The 16,348-nt window shown below is 49.6% G+C and overlaps 1 protein-coding gene across 5 annotated transcripts in view; it reads right to left on the bottom strand.

Moving 5' to 3' along the window:
• Positions 1 to 1,865: 1,865 nt before the first annotated feature.
• Positions 1,866 to 16,348, bottom strand: part of Wscd1 (WSC domain containing 1) — a 39,233-nt gene continuing 24,750 nt past the window's right edge. For all 5 annotated transcript variants that reach the window (XM_029484169.1, XM_021177907.2, XM_029484167.1 and 2 more), the window contains exons 6-9: positions 8,144 to 8,303; positions 7,081 to 7,245; positions 3,601 to 3,801; positions 1,866 to 2,852 (exon numbers count right to left, since the gene is read on the bottom strand). In XM_029484169.1, the coding sequence (XP_029340029.1) occupies positions 2,500 to 2,852; positions 3,601 to 3,801; positions 7,081 to 7,245; positions 8,144 to 8,303 (879 nt within the window). In that variant the 3' untranslated portion in view covers positions 1,866 to 2,499. The remainder of the gene's footprint in view (positions 2,853 to 3,600; positions 3,802 to 7,080; positions 7,246 to 8,143; positions 8,304 to 16,348) is intronic.

Raw genomic sequence — 16,348 nt, 5'->3', positions numbered from 1 at the left:
TATAAGACTAGGCATGTTAATAAGTCAATCATAGATGGGTATGTGTCCCAAATGGCTCTACTCCTTCATGATGAACAATGGGATATTGATGGATTCCGAGGATGGTCAGATACTGTCTTTAGTTGTGTTCTCGTGGATGAGCTCACCATGAGCTCACCCAACAAACAGTCCCAAGCCTGTGGATTCACAGATGGCCCCGATTAAACTTAGTGGGTTACAAAACAAAATAAAAAGACATGGAAGTGGGAACAGGACTTATAGGCAGGTGGCAGAGAGTGATTTAAAAAGAATAGATTCTGCAGGAAGGACATGGAAGCTTAGAGGCAGCTGGGCGAGGCAGTTCTGTGTAATACCCCAACCCTATAGCCCCAGACAGGGACTCGAGCCCCCATGGTCTACATGATCTAGCCAGGGAGCAGGACTAGGTCTTCCCATGGCCATCCTCTCAACTGTCTACACTGCCGTTCCTTCTATACAGCTTTGCTTGGGTTGAGGGATACTTTCCTGGTGCCTTCCTAGAACACTATACCCTTCCAGAGTCACCTTACATGGAGAAGCCCTCCAGAGTTCAGGCTCACCCTGTCCTTCACCCTTGCACTCCCACTCCTGTACCTTGTTCCCAACCCACACCCATATCTGAGCCCAAGATATGCAGCAAATGTGACCCAAGTCATCTATGTTCAGAAGCAGTTATTTTGCCCTCCGGCTGGCAGGAAAGGTAAAAAGGCTGAGAGTGAAATCCATGTTTATGTCCCTCTTCTGTTCATATCTGCACTTAGGCTACTCCTTCACTTTACACGCACACTAAGGTCTCTAGGCCTCTGAGCCTCTGTACACGGGCACCTGTTGCTCTCCACCCACCTCTCCTTCTTAGCTGACACCATTCTCACTCAAAACCACCTCAAGGCTGCCATGAAGCGTTCTCTGATGATCCTGGGGATGTAGATCAGCTTTTCTGAGATCACACAACGCATATATTCCGCTGTGATGGGTTTCCCACTAGGACAACCCTACAGCTGGTGAGATGGGCAGGAAGGGGCAAGTGGGAGTTGTCACACCCACCTTCTTCCCTTTGAGCAGCAGAGGGCAGAGTGGAGGTGACCGAGTAAGACTGTATCAGTATTTTCCTATCCTTTGGTGAAAGAGAAGGACCAAGGTTGGGAAGCAAGGTTGGCTACAAAGATAAATACAGAGAGTGTAGCAGAGGTAGTAACATGGTAGTGGTGCCAGATTGAATGCATTTTCAGGGAGAGCTCTGTCAGCTAGGGAGAGGCAGCAGTATGCCAAGCTTCTCCAAGGGACACCTAGCACTTTTTTTTCTCTTTGTACAGACCAGCTAGCCTCAAATCCCCTACTTACTTGAACATGACTGTGAGCACTCGATTATACTGCTTCCAGCTCTCAAGTGCTCAGCATGTGGGTCGATGTCTCTGGGTGGCTTTCATAGAACTTTCTGTGTGACCTTCACAAGGCAGGGGCCTGCTAGCATGAGGGAAAACTGGTCCTAGTGGTCCCTGAGACTTACTGTTTAGGTTCTCCCCTGTCCACCACAAACCCCTCCTGCTGCATATGGTCTCCTGTTGAGCTTGGAGATCCCCAGAAGGCCAAGCCCCCATACCATCCTCTGGCCCTCGCTCCTTATGGGCAGGGCTTGATGCTCCAGTTTCCCAAAACAGTTGGACAAAGAAGCAAGTGGCCTGCTCTGAGCTGCTCTGATGTTGTTAGTTGAAAGAGACTAGCTGGGCTAAGCTAAATAGTAGTGGGTGTCCTAAAGTCACCTTTTGTGCTTGTTGGGGCTTGGGGGGCTCATGTTGCCACAATGTGGCCAGTTACCATCGACAGAGAAGAGAGAGGCAGAGACACAGTGTTTGCAGTGCCAGGATGTCACAGCACACACATTTATGGGATGTCAGACAAGCAGTCAGGGTCATACAGTACCCATCAGCAACAGTCTGTCTGTGCACCTCCAGTCCCCAGTGCACTACTCAGATCAATAGTGTCTCCCTAGCACAATATCCCAGAGCCAAGGGCCCCCAAAAGCCAATTTGTGCCCAATTGAGCCCAGGAAACCCAGGGCCTCCCAAAGCCTGGAGCGTGTGTGAGGCAGATAGCCAGTCTCTGGCACATTGTGTGTGTGTGTGTGTGTGTGTGTGTGTGTGTCCATTTCTGTCTGTGTGTGCAAAGCTGGGAGTGTCTGACCCACCCCACTCAAGTGGCTTAGGCACATTAAAATGGTCACTGTGAGAATGGGATGATGTTTAAGTGTGTCTGAGGATGCGGAAGTGTCTGGCAAGGAGTGTCCTGTGATGCACATCCCTCTGGGTAAGCCTTGTGCTGCCTCAGATCTCCTGCACACAAAGCAGCACCTTCAAGAACACCCTGCTGCCTGTGTGCCAGCCCCCATGCATCCCAGGGGTCCATGGATCAATGCACTAGAGCAGTGTTCAGCCCACTGATGTAACCGCATCTCAGCAGGAGCAGGAAATCAGGGTGGGCCTATCATCTGGGCACATACTCTCTGGGCAGCCCAGCCCAGTTGTGGTCACGCAAGGCCTGGTCCACTGTCCTGATATAGCCATTGATCAAGTCCTTCATCTCAGGGGTGAAGGGCTCCTGGTCATGAGGGCGCCGGCCACGCCGCCTGAAGCTGCCCTCTTTGTTGTTCTCCACACAGAGAAGCCGCTCCTCGCTCACGGACACATTGAGGAAAGCCACCATCTCCCGAAGTGTGGGCACCAGGCTGTGCCGCAGCTCCTCATAGTGCACGACCAGCAGCCGCTTCCCATACTTGAGCCAGTCTAGGACATGTGAGGACCACCAGGAGGCATAGCTATTCACAAAGTCTGGCCATTCTGGAGAGGGGAGAGAAGTATGAGTCAGGATTACCTCTCATGGCTGCTGGCTCTGTAGGGCCTGACTAGGAGCGGGGTGCTGCCAGTTTTAGACTTCTTACTGCCCACGGCTGACCCATTTGGGGATCCAGGGTGAATTCAGGGTTCTTATCAGGTTAGACTTGGAAGAGTCCTAGGTCTGCCTGGAAAACTGTGACCTTGGGTGCCAAGTTCAGATAAATAGTCTGCCATGTGACAAGCGAGAACTCTCTCTCCTATATGCTGTGAGTTCTTTGCCCTTTGCCCTGGGACTTTCCTGGACAGTGAGGAGTCTGGGTGAGCCTGTGGGACCTAGGGCTGATGCCATTGCAGGATAAAAGGATCAAAATCAGATGTCGACCCAAGCAATCCATCTCAAATCAGGACATATAACAGATATAACAGGATATATAATCCACCTCAAATCAGGGTGAAATAACACATATTAAAGTCCATAGACCCCAATATGATTGCAGAGCTGTCTCAGCTCTGTGCAAGCTCTAGTTGTACATGACTTCATCACACACCTGGGGGTGGATAGAGGAGATTTTTGGCCTGCCATCTGCATGGCAGTCATTTAAAAAAAAATCACACTGTGTGGACAGAGCAATCTTGGAGGAGCTGGGGAGGAAGTGTGAGCAGCCAGGCCTTCCAGAGCCAGGAATGTGTGTTCTGATCCTGCTTCACGCTGCCACATGTCGGTTCCCTGCCCAGGCCATCCATCCCTCACCTTTGCTCTTCCAGTTGCGGTCAGGGGCATAGCCCAAGTGTCCAGCGCATTTCCTGTTGAATTCAGCAACTAGGGACCGGTAGGGGTTCCGGATCAGCAGGATGGCCGAGTCAAACATCTCAATCTCTCTCCGGCCACTCTCGTGCGTCTTCACACAGATGGTGCGCCGGCTCCGCCAATGGTCCTTCTCACCCTTGAACCCTGCTCAGGAGGAATGAGAGGACCTCTGTGGAGGAAAGAACCCTCTCTCTCATATGAGGTGATCCTATCTATACAGTAACACAGGGACTTGGTGACATCCTGGGGGACAGGATGGGGACAGGAGAGGCCTCCACAGGAGTGACTCTTGTCTCAGGGAAAGTATGCACAGGAGGTTTCTTCTAATGAGAAAGATGTTCGTATCATCATGAGGCAAATTATTTCCTGAAGTCCCTAGGAGTCAAGGGGCGGGGTCCTGACCCTAGACCCAGAAGGTGACACACGTTGGACTTTCCTATTGTAAAGAATTTTATCCCGGGACTAGAGAGATGGCTCAGCGGTTCAGAGCTCTGGTTGTTCTTCCAGAGGACTCAGATTCAATTTCCAGCACCCACATAGCAGCTCACAAGTGTTTGTAATTCCTGTTCCAGGGCTTCTGATACCCTCACACAGACATATGGACAGACAAAATACCAATGAACATAAAAGTAAACTATACATAAAGATATCTTTAAAAAAGAATTTTGTTCCAGATGAAGACTGAGGCTCAGAGTCGGTGTGTGACCCGCACAATTTCACACAACATTCTGACAACTGTAGAGCTCTGTTCATATGCCCTTGGGTGTCCCTGTAAAGCCCCTATCTTCTAGCCACCTCTCACTGGAGACAAGGCAGCCATCATTGGTCAGTGGCTGACCTCATGCCATATCCTACCACAGGTTCCTGGATTATCATATGACTAGAGAGTCCCTTCTGTGGGCTCCAGGGCAGTTCTGTTGAAGGCGTTACCCACAGCATTTGAGGACCCACAACCCAGTATCCATGAATGGAGAGTTGTCCTCCAGACCAGCATCTCTGCTACCTGCATGCATCCTCCCTTGGCTCCTTAGTAAGTAAATACTGTGTACTCAGAACCTGAGTGACAACTGGTTGGAAAGACCAGACTGTACTCATTGGTCCCCAGAGACACAGGATTCCACAAGTTCTTATGGCTCCTCGTGCTGGACTTTTGATCATGTGATGGCTGATACTGTCAACTCAATATGCTTGGACTTGGCCAGGAAACAAACCTGAGGGTGGTAGGAAGGAATACCTGTGAGGGATTATGTAGCCCCTGGCCATGTCTGTGGGGGATTATCTTGACTGGGTTAATTGAGGGAAGAAGACCTACCCTAAAAGAAGGCGACACCATTCCCTGAACTGGGGTCCTAGACCCCACAAGAGAAGGAAACTGGCTCAGCACAAGCATTTGTTGCGTTTGTTCTTCCTGACCATGGATGGATACAGTGTGACCAGCCACTTCTGTCTCCTGCTCCCTTGACTACCCTGACGGACTCCATCTCAAATTGTCATCCAAATAAGCCCTTGCTCCCTTGAGTTGCTTTTGCCAGGTCACGTTGTCCCAACAACAGCAGGATAAATACAGAAGCACTAAAGGAATAAAAGCAGAGGCTATGGTCTAGAAGGTGGTGTGGCTCACATGCAGAGCCCAGAGGCTCAAGGGAAGAGAGCAGAAGAGACCACAGAATGGAATGCTATGGAAGGTCTTTCTGGAGAGGAGTTGCCTAGAGTTCCTGTCTCATAGGTCAGCCTCGTCCAGGACACCCAGCTCAGAGCACAGGCTCCATAAATTTCCACAAGCTTGGCTTAGAAGTTTTGGAAACAAGAGTCCAGATGCCCCTCTTTGGCAATGGTGGCAAGACACCCATTTCTACAACAGCAGGGCTTCCTGGTGCCTGGAAAATGCAACTCTTGAAACAGAAGTGAGGATTCTCACCAAAACTTGCTACTGCCATGGACCAAATACCAGAAGACTTTGCCTTGAGTGACCTTACCAAACATGCCAATTATGACTATGAATGTCAGGCTGCTGTCTGAGAGCCCACAGCCCAGGTGCCTCCTGGCAGCACTGAAGCCTGCTATTCCACACTTTGGCATCTGTCTACACGTACATCCAGGCAGCTGGTACAGGCCTTCAAGGCAAACATTGTAGGTCGTTGCAGCCCGGGTACAGGGGCCAACCAGACAAAGCAGGACCATGTGCTGAGCTGGCAACTGCCCCCATCCTTGTCCCATCTGCAGGCACCCCGAGCATCTCTGGAAGATAGGACTGGGTCACACATATGCACAACCAGTTTGAGAACTTGCTGCCAAGCATAGACACATCCATCCCTCTGGGTTGTTTTTGTTTCTGACAGTGTTGTAGGTTCAGCAAACCAAACTCCGGCTAAGAAACCCAGAGCAAATGTGCCACTTGACAGCTGAGAAATGCATTCTGCCAAATTTAGATGCCACTTGACTTGTCTGAGGGTCTTCCTTCTCAAGCAGCATGCAGACTTGGGCCATTTAAGTTAATTTACTCAGTATAACGAGGCCTCTTATTTCTCTAAGGGAAAGATTAGAAAACATACAGTTCTTGCCCATTTCTGGACCAATTTAAATAACTGCTTTTTTATTTTTTTTAAATGATGATGAGCTACCCCTTTGCCTAGGAAAAAAAAAGAACTAACAGATTAATGTTCACTCTTAATGACTAGGGGGTTATGGGAAAATCCTAGCATTCCAAGGAGGGCTGGTGTTGTGGATAATCCTGGTGCTGCTTGTATTTTGATGCTAGTTCCACTTTCCCAGGAGGAGCTTTGGATGAGGTGGAAATCTCATACACAGGTGCAAGTCATGCACACAGTGACTTCTTGTGAACCTTCTCCCCACCTTCACTTGTAAAATAAAGGCTAGAGCTGGTGATTGGGCAGGGGGAGGGAAGGTGGAGCTGAAAAGTTTGGGGGAGAAGGAGGAGAGGAGAGAAGAGAGGACAGGAAGAGAAGGAAGGAAGATGGAGGAAGAACAGGACGATCCAGATTCCACGTGGCTTTAACTAGTCACAGGTAGCTATGAATATCTTATAAAGGACGGATAATTACAGGACAACTTGTCTTACCTAGGTGGGCAATTTATGTCATTATCAATTGGCTCTGAAATTATTGTGTGGGCATCTTGTGAATTGAGAATTTACTGATATAAATCTTACTTCTAAATTACAAGCCTCTAGAGTTTTGATTTTACTGGGTTACTGGGATTTGAGGTGGCTGACCATAGTGGGCGGATGGCTGGGGATGTGAGCGGAATCTGCATCAAGAGAACCTCGAGATGGGCGGCCTCTGCTTGGTGCTAGTCATGGAGGCAGCGGGGTCACCAGGCCGGAGAGTAGCCAGCAATATCACAGGCTGGCTTGTGAGAGGGGTACGGCTTATCCCCACCCCCGCCACTGCAAGCCTGGCTTACCCTTGTTGTACAGGGTTCCATCGAAGTAGTAGCTTCCCGTGTAGAAGCCAGTGGCATGTTCGATCAGGTGCCTTGCCCATGTGTTCCCAGCTCCAGGGAAGCTTGACAGAGCCACAAACACCTTAGACTTGTTGGGCAGGAACTTCCTGTCTGTGCACCGGGTGTCTGAAAGTCCACAAGTCACCATGAAGTCCCCAACACTGTGATCTCAGATCCATTGTTGGAATCCTCTGGACAGGGACTGGTGATTAAGGGACCTGCCACCTATGCCTTGTTCGAAGGATCAGTGGCTGGTGATGTGATAAGGCCTCCCACCCCTGATGGCTGGGAATTGGGTGCTCTAGAGATCCTTGCCCCATTCTGTCTCTCTGGGATAGCCAAAACCTCTTGACAGAACACTGAGGACTCCAGATTCTGCTAGGGGAGGTGGACAGGGCTGTGTCTGGACCTAGCCATGCCACTGAAGTGCAATGAATTGAAGCTGAGTAATTTGAGTCCCACAACTGTGCTTATGTTCCTTCCCCAGAGCTGCTGACAGAAACGCTGGAGTATGATCCCTGAAGACATTGAAAAACAGTGGGAATGCTTCTCCTGGATGCCCCTCCCTATGAGGCAGCCATCCCCATCAGTCCCTAGGCCTCCCCATCAGTCCCTAGACCTTGCCATCAGAACTTAGTCCTCCCCACCAGTCCTTAGTCCTCCCCATCAGTCCCTAAGACCAGCACAGGCAATGTAATGACACCTCGGGGGAGTGCCAGCATATGGAGGCTTCTGAGATCTAAGTATTCTTTTTGTGGCTCTGAGTCTTAACCCTTGCATTATCCCACTGATCCTCCCTCTCTCTGCTCTTCCTCTCTGCCTCTTATGCTACCATTACCAAAGGCTCATATTTCCAAAAAGAGCCTGGTCTCATCCTACCTTCTCTCTCTCTCCCTACTCAGAGACTGGAAACTATATACCCTATACCCTGTGGTTGCACAGTCAGGCATACCTTTCCTTTCTAGCCTTAGAAGCTCAATGGACCTGTATCAGTGGCACAGTCCAGGAAGTATTCAGAGCTCACCTTGCACGGGTGTCTGGTAGACCTCACAGTAGCCAGGTAACCCTTGTGTCTCTGGGGCCTGACTGCACAGTGCTCCATCCACAGCATCCCGCAGGCTGAACTGGGGAGTAGGGTAAGCACAATAGCAATCCCAGCCTCGGAGGATGGCCAGAGGAAACTCCTGTGGAGAAGGAGAGGAGGAGTGTGAGGTGAAGAAGTGGCCTGTGCCTGTAGCTCAGGTGTGAGCTAGACGTGTGGAGGCGCTGCCACTCATATAGGGTCAGCAGGGATGACCACCAGGCTCTGTGTTCAAACCAGGGATAGTCAGCAGTGAGAGGTGACTTCTACCCTACAGGAGCTCAGAGTGGACGGTGACAAGCTGACAGTCACCACATTGCACGAGACATACCATGGGAGGAGAGGTGAACAAACTCCAGAAAACTGAGCAGGTCCTAGAACTGTGTCCCGGATGTGGCTTGGTATCTGACAGGAGTGGGAGGGTGGGTGAGGCTATCAGGGAAGAGAGAGATTTGCATGAGTGAAGATATCAGGGAAGAGATTCGCATGCATGTGCAAACTTGTGAGGACAGGAAGCCAGCTCTGCAGCCACGGGGCTCTGTGCCACACTGATAAGAGACCTCTTAGCTAGTGGTCCCACAGCCCAGTGGGGGCAGATCCCTATAGTCTTTTTTCCAAAGATAGAAGAGTAGAGAAACACAAGTCTTTTTCCTTTCTGACATGCTCAGATGATGGGGCCTTTCTGAAAATGGGAAGCCTCCGCCAGGCGAAGGGACTGGAAATACCTCCTTTGGAGGCACCAGCCATCTCTCAAGTGGGTTCTTGATCCTCTCTGGAGTGTTTGCATCATACAGCAGAGAGAACATTCTGAAGACCTGGATGTGAATTCTGGATCCCTTGGTGTGCAACAATGGATAAGATGCTGAGCTACTAGAATCTCACCATAGATCAAGGGTAATGAAATGTAACCGGTAGCCTGATGGGTAGATGAGCTGGGCCCCAATGCTTCAGCACGGTACCAGTAGGCATTCCACATAGGAATGGGCCATTTTTGGCTTCCTTATCCAGTTTAGTGTTAACCACAGCTTATTAAAAAAAACCCACCCACTTCCCTCACACATGTCTGTGAGCATCCACTATGTGCCAGGAGGTAGGTGGGACACTCAGCCCCACCCCCTCGTATCCCAAGGGGAGTGGCAGGCCTCTTAGGCACTGAGCCTGCATTAACAGAGGGAGGCAGTGGGTGGGTGTAGGATGGTGTTTGCAGAGAAGGGAGTTGGTGCTGCACAAACCTTTTTATTTTTTGCCCACAGCAAGAAATCTCATAAATAAATAAGGAAAATCAATAGCGTTTTCCGTGCGTGGCTTGGTAAAGCCGAGGAGCTGTGCGCTCGGTGTTAGACAAGAGATAGTGTTGCAGCCAGGGGAGGTGAAGCAGAGCCTAGGGGATACAGCCAAGAAGCAATGATGATTGCTGACCCTCCATGCAGAGTAGACCCTCTCCTCTGAACCCAGCAACCCCTGACCCCCACCCCCACCCTTCTTCATACCAGAATGGCACTGTGCTCACTGGCATAAGGGGCCAACAGATCCAATCATGTCTCTTGTGTAGATTCCACACTGGTTTATAGATGATAAGCCCCTTTGGTGGCTTGACTCTCATCACAACTCAGCCAGTTTTTCTGAAAGCAAGCTTCCCTGTGGGTGTGGCCCCTGAAGTTTCCACCGCCCCGCCCCCCCAGCACATCAGCATCCTGCCTTGTCCCTCAGTAGTACCTTCATCCCAGCAGGGACTCCCAGGACCCCCTGTTGCCCCTTGGAAGCATGCAGTAGTGTGGTGGTGTCCAGCTCCTTCCAGCACACATAGACTGTGAGGGTGGAGTTTCAGTTCAAATCTCCTTATACAGTTCATTAAAATGAAGCCATTAGGTTGGGATGGCCCTTTAACTGTGAATGGTTTCCTCACAGGCCAAAGCCCAGGAAAGACAAAAACCTAAAGACAAGCATCTAAGGATTGTAGGAGACGCAGGCCAGGAAGAGGGGCTTTAGGAGAAACCAAGGCTGTGGGTACCACCACCTGGTGGTTCCGGCTCTAGACTCCAGAGCTAGGTTAAGGTTAATATGTGTTGTTTAATCTGCCTGGTCAGTGGTGCTGATTCAGCAGCCTGAATCAGCTAAGACTACTCCTCAGCTATTGAGTCAGGCTCCCACCTCAGGGTCACTGCACCTGCTATCCCAACTGCCTGGAATGTCCCACCTCATACCCCCTCTCTCACTTTCTCCCAGCCACCATCTCAGGGAGGCCTTCTCTGTGTACCCCTTTCCAAACTGCAGTCCCCTCCCACCTTCTTCCTCACTGTGCATGGGTTCCTGATGAGACGCTCTCACCCCAAGTGCACAGCTTGGTCAGCCTTGACAGACAGACCTGGAGTCAGGCAGCATTTCCACCCACTTCAAGGTTCTACTGTCCTTTCTCCAACATCTTTCTCTCCCTCAACTTAAGCTTTCCATTACCAGAGATCAGCGGTATCTATTCTAGAGTGCCATATAAATAGAATCACCGGGTGCGTGATTTTGCGAGCCTGGCTTCTTTCATTCAGAAAACCATTCGTCTAGTCTGTCCTCGTTGCTTTACATGTTGGGAGCTTATTCCTTCTCCCTAGACCATACCATTCCACATGTGGATGGACTGTGTGTTGATGGCCATCTGAGCCATTACTCGATTTTAGCCTCTGTGAATTAAGCTGCTTTGAGGCATCTAAGGATGAAGATCTCATGTGCACGCCCCTGCCCTCCCCGCCTTGTTCTTCACCCATGTGCGTACCACCACACAGCATATTGCATACTTTACTTCTTTAACTGGCTTGTTGTCTGCCCCACTCGTAACAATGTGAACAGGGAAGGGATTTCCGTGTCCTGTGTGTGGCAATATCCTTGGGGTCTAAAACAGTATCTAGCGTGTGGCAGGAGTTTTAGTAAAAGTGTTTTATATATGAACAAATGAATGAATGAATGAACGAACAAATGAATGAATGAACATCCTTTTTAGATTCCACCAGCATTGAAAGCTCTTGGCAACTAACCATGTTGTACTTCTTCAGAGGGTATGAGGGAGGAGAAAGCGGCTATATCAGAGCAAGCCCTCCCAAGCCCAGGGCCCTGCTATCTCAGATTCCTGCTGAGGCCAGCAGTCTCTCTAGCCTAAGTGTTCTGCTGAGGCCCGTGGGCTTCGGGGCCTCCTCAGTGACACTGGTGCTGCGGTTCACTTCCATCGTCATATCCCAGGGCTGCCCATCTCATATGCCCATTGCTGCCCCCACCAGTGACCCAAACCTTTCTGCTTCCCTGAGTGGATTAAACTGTCAACTTTCCGAGTGTTTGCAGAGCAACGGGAGAGCTGCAGACAGTAATGCAGTTTTATTTACAACATAACCGCCTCGGCGACATCACTGGATTCTGAAAACACAGAACAATTTTCAGCCCCGTGGGATTTCGAGGACACGATTTCCATAAAAATTAAATATTGATGAATCTTATCTTTCTGCCAACTTCCCAGCTCTACCATGCCCCTGCCCCCACTCCAACCTTCAATGAGAGAAAAAGACGGAGGGATGGTGTGTGTGTGTGTGTAGGGAATTGAAAAAACCCAGGCAGAAAAAGTAAGCAGGAAAGCCAGAGCTGTGTGGGGCTGCTGGAGTCAAGCCGAGTAGGGAGAGCCAGTTAGGCCTGTATCCTAGGACACAGGATGATTCTGCACCTCTGGACATGAGCTAAGGTATCTGGGATGGGGACTCAGTAGGAGTGTGCACCAGGCAAGGATCAGGTCTTGAGACAGAACAGAGCTCTGTAGCTTGCCTGGAGCCATGAGCAAAGGCCTGGCCTCTGGCTGTAGGAATCTTCATTCACAAGAATGGGGTCTAAGGGCTGAAGTGATCTCTAGGTGCCTTTCAGAGAGTACTTAACAGCTGTAGTTTTGGGGGTGTAGGTACAGCTCAAAGAACAGTGCCAGAGGCTTCACCTGCAAGACCTCCAGCACTTTCTCAGTGCAAAGCCCTTTCCACATATCCAACCTCAAGATGCTGGCGGCTCACACTGAACTCCCTCCTATGCACACAGATAAATTTAAGCATGATGGCTTGGGGGAAGTCAGAGTGTCCCCAGGGGACCTACAGGTATCACTAGTATGGAATGGCTTTGGGAAGGCTTTGAGTCCATGGGAGATAGACAAATTAGACCAACTCCCAGAGAATACCTTCCATGAAAGTCAAACACCATCCAAGAGAGAGCTGGTGAAGATCCATCCAACCACCAGGAGCCTGGTATCCATCGACCAAGGCAAGATCTGGCTTCTCCCGAGTCAGTTTCTTAAATGTCCCACCATCTAAGGATCCAGGTTAAGCAATCACCATTGTCACAATCACTGCCTGCACAATGAGTTACTCAAGAGGCACCGCAAACATAAATCGAGACATCCCTGGATCCGTGACATCTTTGAGTAGGCATTCTCACCCCATTCCACACAAAAGGTGGAGGATTTAAGTGACAGGACCAGCCAGCATCACAAATGAGGATGTAGCCAGTAGGGCCTAAGACTCAAATGATCACAAGTTCAAGTCCTTCTCTGGACCAATTTGAGAAGGACAGAGCACAGTTGAGAAACATACCAAGAGTCTTCCATGCGTGCACCAATCACAAATCCTCAGCTCCCTTGTTAGCATAGTTCCAGGGAACAATTGTGAATGTGCTCATAGATAAGAAAAGAAAATAAAAAATACAAAAAAGAAAAAAAAAGGAGGCAGGTCTAAGATGGAACCATCCATAAAGTGCTTGCCTGGCAAGCATGGAGATGTGAGTTCCAGAACCCACATTTCAAAAGGGCAAATGGGGTGGTGCACACTTGCGATTCTAGACTTGGGGAGGGAGAGTCAGGTTGATCCCTGGCTGGGGCTTGCAGGCCAGCAAACTTAGCCTATGTAGCAAGTTCTAGGCCCGTGAGAGACCCTGTCTTAATAAAACCCAAGGTAGATGGCTCCTGAGGGATGATACCAAGGTTGTTCACTGGCTTCCAGGTCACGTGTGCACGCATGAGCTCCTGTGTGTGTGTGTGTGTGTGTGTGTGTGTGTGTGTGTGTGTGTGTGTGTGTAAGTGCATGCACACACACTCATATATACAAGACAAAAGACAGGAGAGAATGGAGGGAGGTAGGGAGGGTAAAGAGAGGGGAAAGGAATAGGGATGCAGAGAGAGGAGAGGGGAAAGGAAGGGGGACGGAGGGGAATGAAAGCCACACAGCCACAAAAATCACAGCACAGTGACAGAAATGCATAGGCCACAGTAAAGAGAAGATGAATGTAAGATGCAATGGCCCAATGTTTACATTAGAAAACAAAGTGCTTGCATATACAACTAGAATAATATCTAAAGACTGCGTATGTTTTTAACTGTTTTTTCTGATGCAATAAAGTTATAAATACGATTTATTTCTATTTTTCACACCTTCAACTTTTCTGTAACAGATACCTTTTTACCTTTGCAACCTCCTTAAACAATGAGAATTTTAAAATCACATACATGGTTCAACATCACAGGTTTTGTATAGACTTTTAGATGACTCTGCTTTGTGCAGTGCTAGGGATGGAACCAGGGTCTTATACATGCTAAGCAAGGGCTCTCTAAGTGAGTCGCATCCTTGGACCTTGCTCCTTTGAGATTACTGTATCATCCAGGCTAGTATTAAACTCACAATCAACCGGTCCCTGTACCTCTTGAGTGCTCAGATTGCAGATGTGTCTCACCCTGTGTAGCCTAAAGCACCATTCCCAAGTTGCTACTGGAAAGTACATATGCAACCCAGCAAAAGAAACTCCTTTTCTAATCAAGGCTCACAGATCCCAGACTCCCCACAGATGCTACTAGTGACAAAGACCCGAGTGCTGCACAGTTACTGGGGGTCTCCCTGGGGCAGGCCCTTCCCAGCCACTTGAGACGCAGGGGAATTTAGTCAGAGCAGGTAAACTGGGTGGAAACAGGTGCAGGGTCATGCCTGCCTTTCCAGTTTCCCAGGCATTACGACTTGGGGACAGCCACAGCTTAGTAACCTGCTGCAGACGGTGTCAGACTTCATTGCTTCCCATTTTAGAATTCTCACTCCCACTATAGTCTCTGCTCTTGCACACAAATATCAGTCTTCAAATTAATCACCCTAGACGGAACCAGCGCACAGCAAGTTATCTAACCTCCCCCACCCCGGCTGCTTCCCACCTTGTATGGAATGATGGAGGCATCAGGATTCTGAAAAGGAGCAGGCTTCCTTCTATCCAACAGGGATATCACAAATTACACAAGACCACCTTGCAGGGCTTTAAAAATGCACTACCTGGGGAGGGTGGAGAGATGGCTGAGTAGCTTAGAGCCCTTGCTGTTGTTCCAGAGGTCCCAAGTTCAGTTCCCAGCATCCACAGTGTGTGGCTCACAACTGTCTGTTAAGTACAGTAGGGGATCAGATGCCCTCTTCAGGCTTCTGTGGGTACTCACTCAGTGCACACAGCTAACTCAGACACACATAATTTTTAAAAAATATATTACTTTTTTCCCATGGTGTAGCCACTGGTAAGGAGCCCACGCTACCATAAACAAACCCTCGCTCAGGACCCTGAAAAGAACCCTAATGAAATTCACTGCGTCATCAACATAAAGATGTGAGAGCAGAAGAGATGCTAGGTGGCGAGAGAAAAGGGATCAACAGGAACAGGAGGGAAACAGGAGAAGGTGATGGGGTGCATTATTTGTACCGGGAAAATGGGGGAATGAAATCCATTATTATACATAATTAACGTATGCTAGTAAAAATGGATCATGAAGAGGCTGACTTTGCTCTCAAATGTTCTTCATCGTTCAGCCATCTTCCAGAATCTTCTTAAGTCCATGTTAGCTACTACGACAAACTAGGGATCTTTATCTATGAGGCCATAAAAAAAAAACGCTTGATCGCTTGATCGGATAGCTCGGAAGTGGGGGCGCTGCAGCGGGGACCTCGCTCCTCAACCTCCAAGCACCACCTCTCACACACCTCCTACTCTCACACCCTCTGGCTTAGCTCTGCCCCGCTGAACAGTCTGCTGTGAGCTCCCCACCCCAACTTGCTCCCCCAAATGTCTGGACACATTTTCAACGTCTGTAACACAGTGCACTCTATGGTTCTGGTAGACCTTGTCCATTCTCACTGCGTGTGGCATCTGAACTTATTTTCTGGCCCAGTGAAGAGGTGATGAGGTTGATGCTGGACAGTCCTGCCATGCCACTGCCACTGGACTGTCTAGGGAAGGAAGTCCTCGGTACAGCCAAGTGTGCCACTGCTGCTGTACCACCGCCCTCTCACCATGTACAGTAGAGAAGCCGGGATACGACTCCCTGCAGCAGCCATGGTCAGGCCAATTTCCAGTGTCTTCCCTACCCAGGCCTTCATGCTGAAAGTGGGATTCAGTACCATGGGGAAGGCACTGCTGTACATTCAAGTTGGCTCTCCAGGGCTGTGGGTCTTAGCTCCAGAGATCTTGGTCAGTGTGTGAAGTTTGAGTTGTGACCCTTGAGGGGAAAGCTGCTGTTGGCACCCCATGGTTGGAAGCTTGGGGTCCTTGCTAAATGTCCTATCAATGTTCCTGAAACAATGAAGTCTCCAAATCTCAAGAACCAAGGCTGAGGCCTTGGGTCCCATTATACCACCATGGAAGAGAGAGACAAAGGAGACAGGCTGGCATCCCGGAGAGCAGAGGTGTACTCTGATACATCCATCGATGGTGTTTCACTGGCTCTGTTCTGGCCACGGTTGGAATCCCTTACTCAAGAGCTCAATCATAGGCTGACCACTGCGGCAGCTTTGCCAAGCATCTCTGAAGCTGACCCTGAAGAATGTTGCCTCGGAGGAGGATCTATGGATCCTGGTCAGATCAACTCTCCACCCACATCACGCCTCCAGGGGATTTGGCTGGTGTAGCAGCTCTCACCCCTCCTCCATCAGCTCCACTCGCCTCTCTGGTCCAAAACATCCTGTCTACAGACTGAGTGTCATGCTACTCCTAGCGCCTCACCACCTACAACACCAGCAGCAGCTTCCTGTTTCCTGTTCTGGAAAATTAAAAGCCAAACAAAACCATACAAAACAACTCACTGAACATGAAGGTAGACATCCAAGACTCTTGCTAACTTTT

This window comes from Mus caroli, chromosome 11, assembly GCF_900094665.2.
Source record: "Mus caroli chromosome 11, CAROLI_EIJ_v1.1, whole genome shotgun sequence".
NCBI classification, from domain to species: domain Eukaryota; kingdom Metazoa; phylum Chordata; class Mammalia; order Rodentia; family Muridae; genus Mus; species Mus caroli.
Note: the sequence above shows the minus strand (reverse complement) of the source record. Positions and strands in the feature narration are given on the sequence as shown.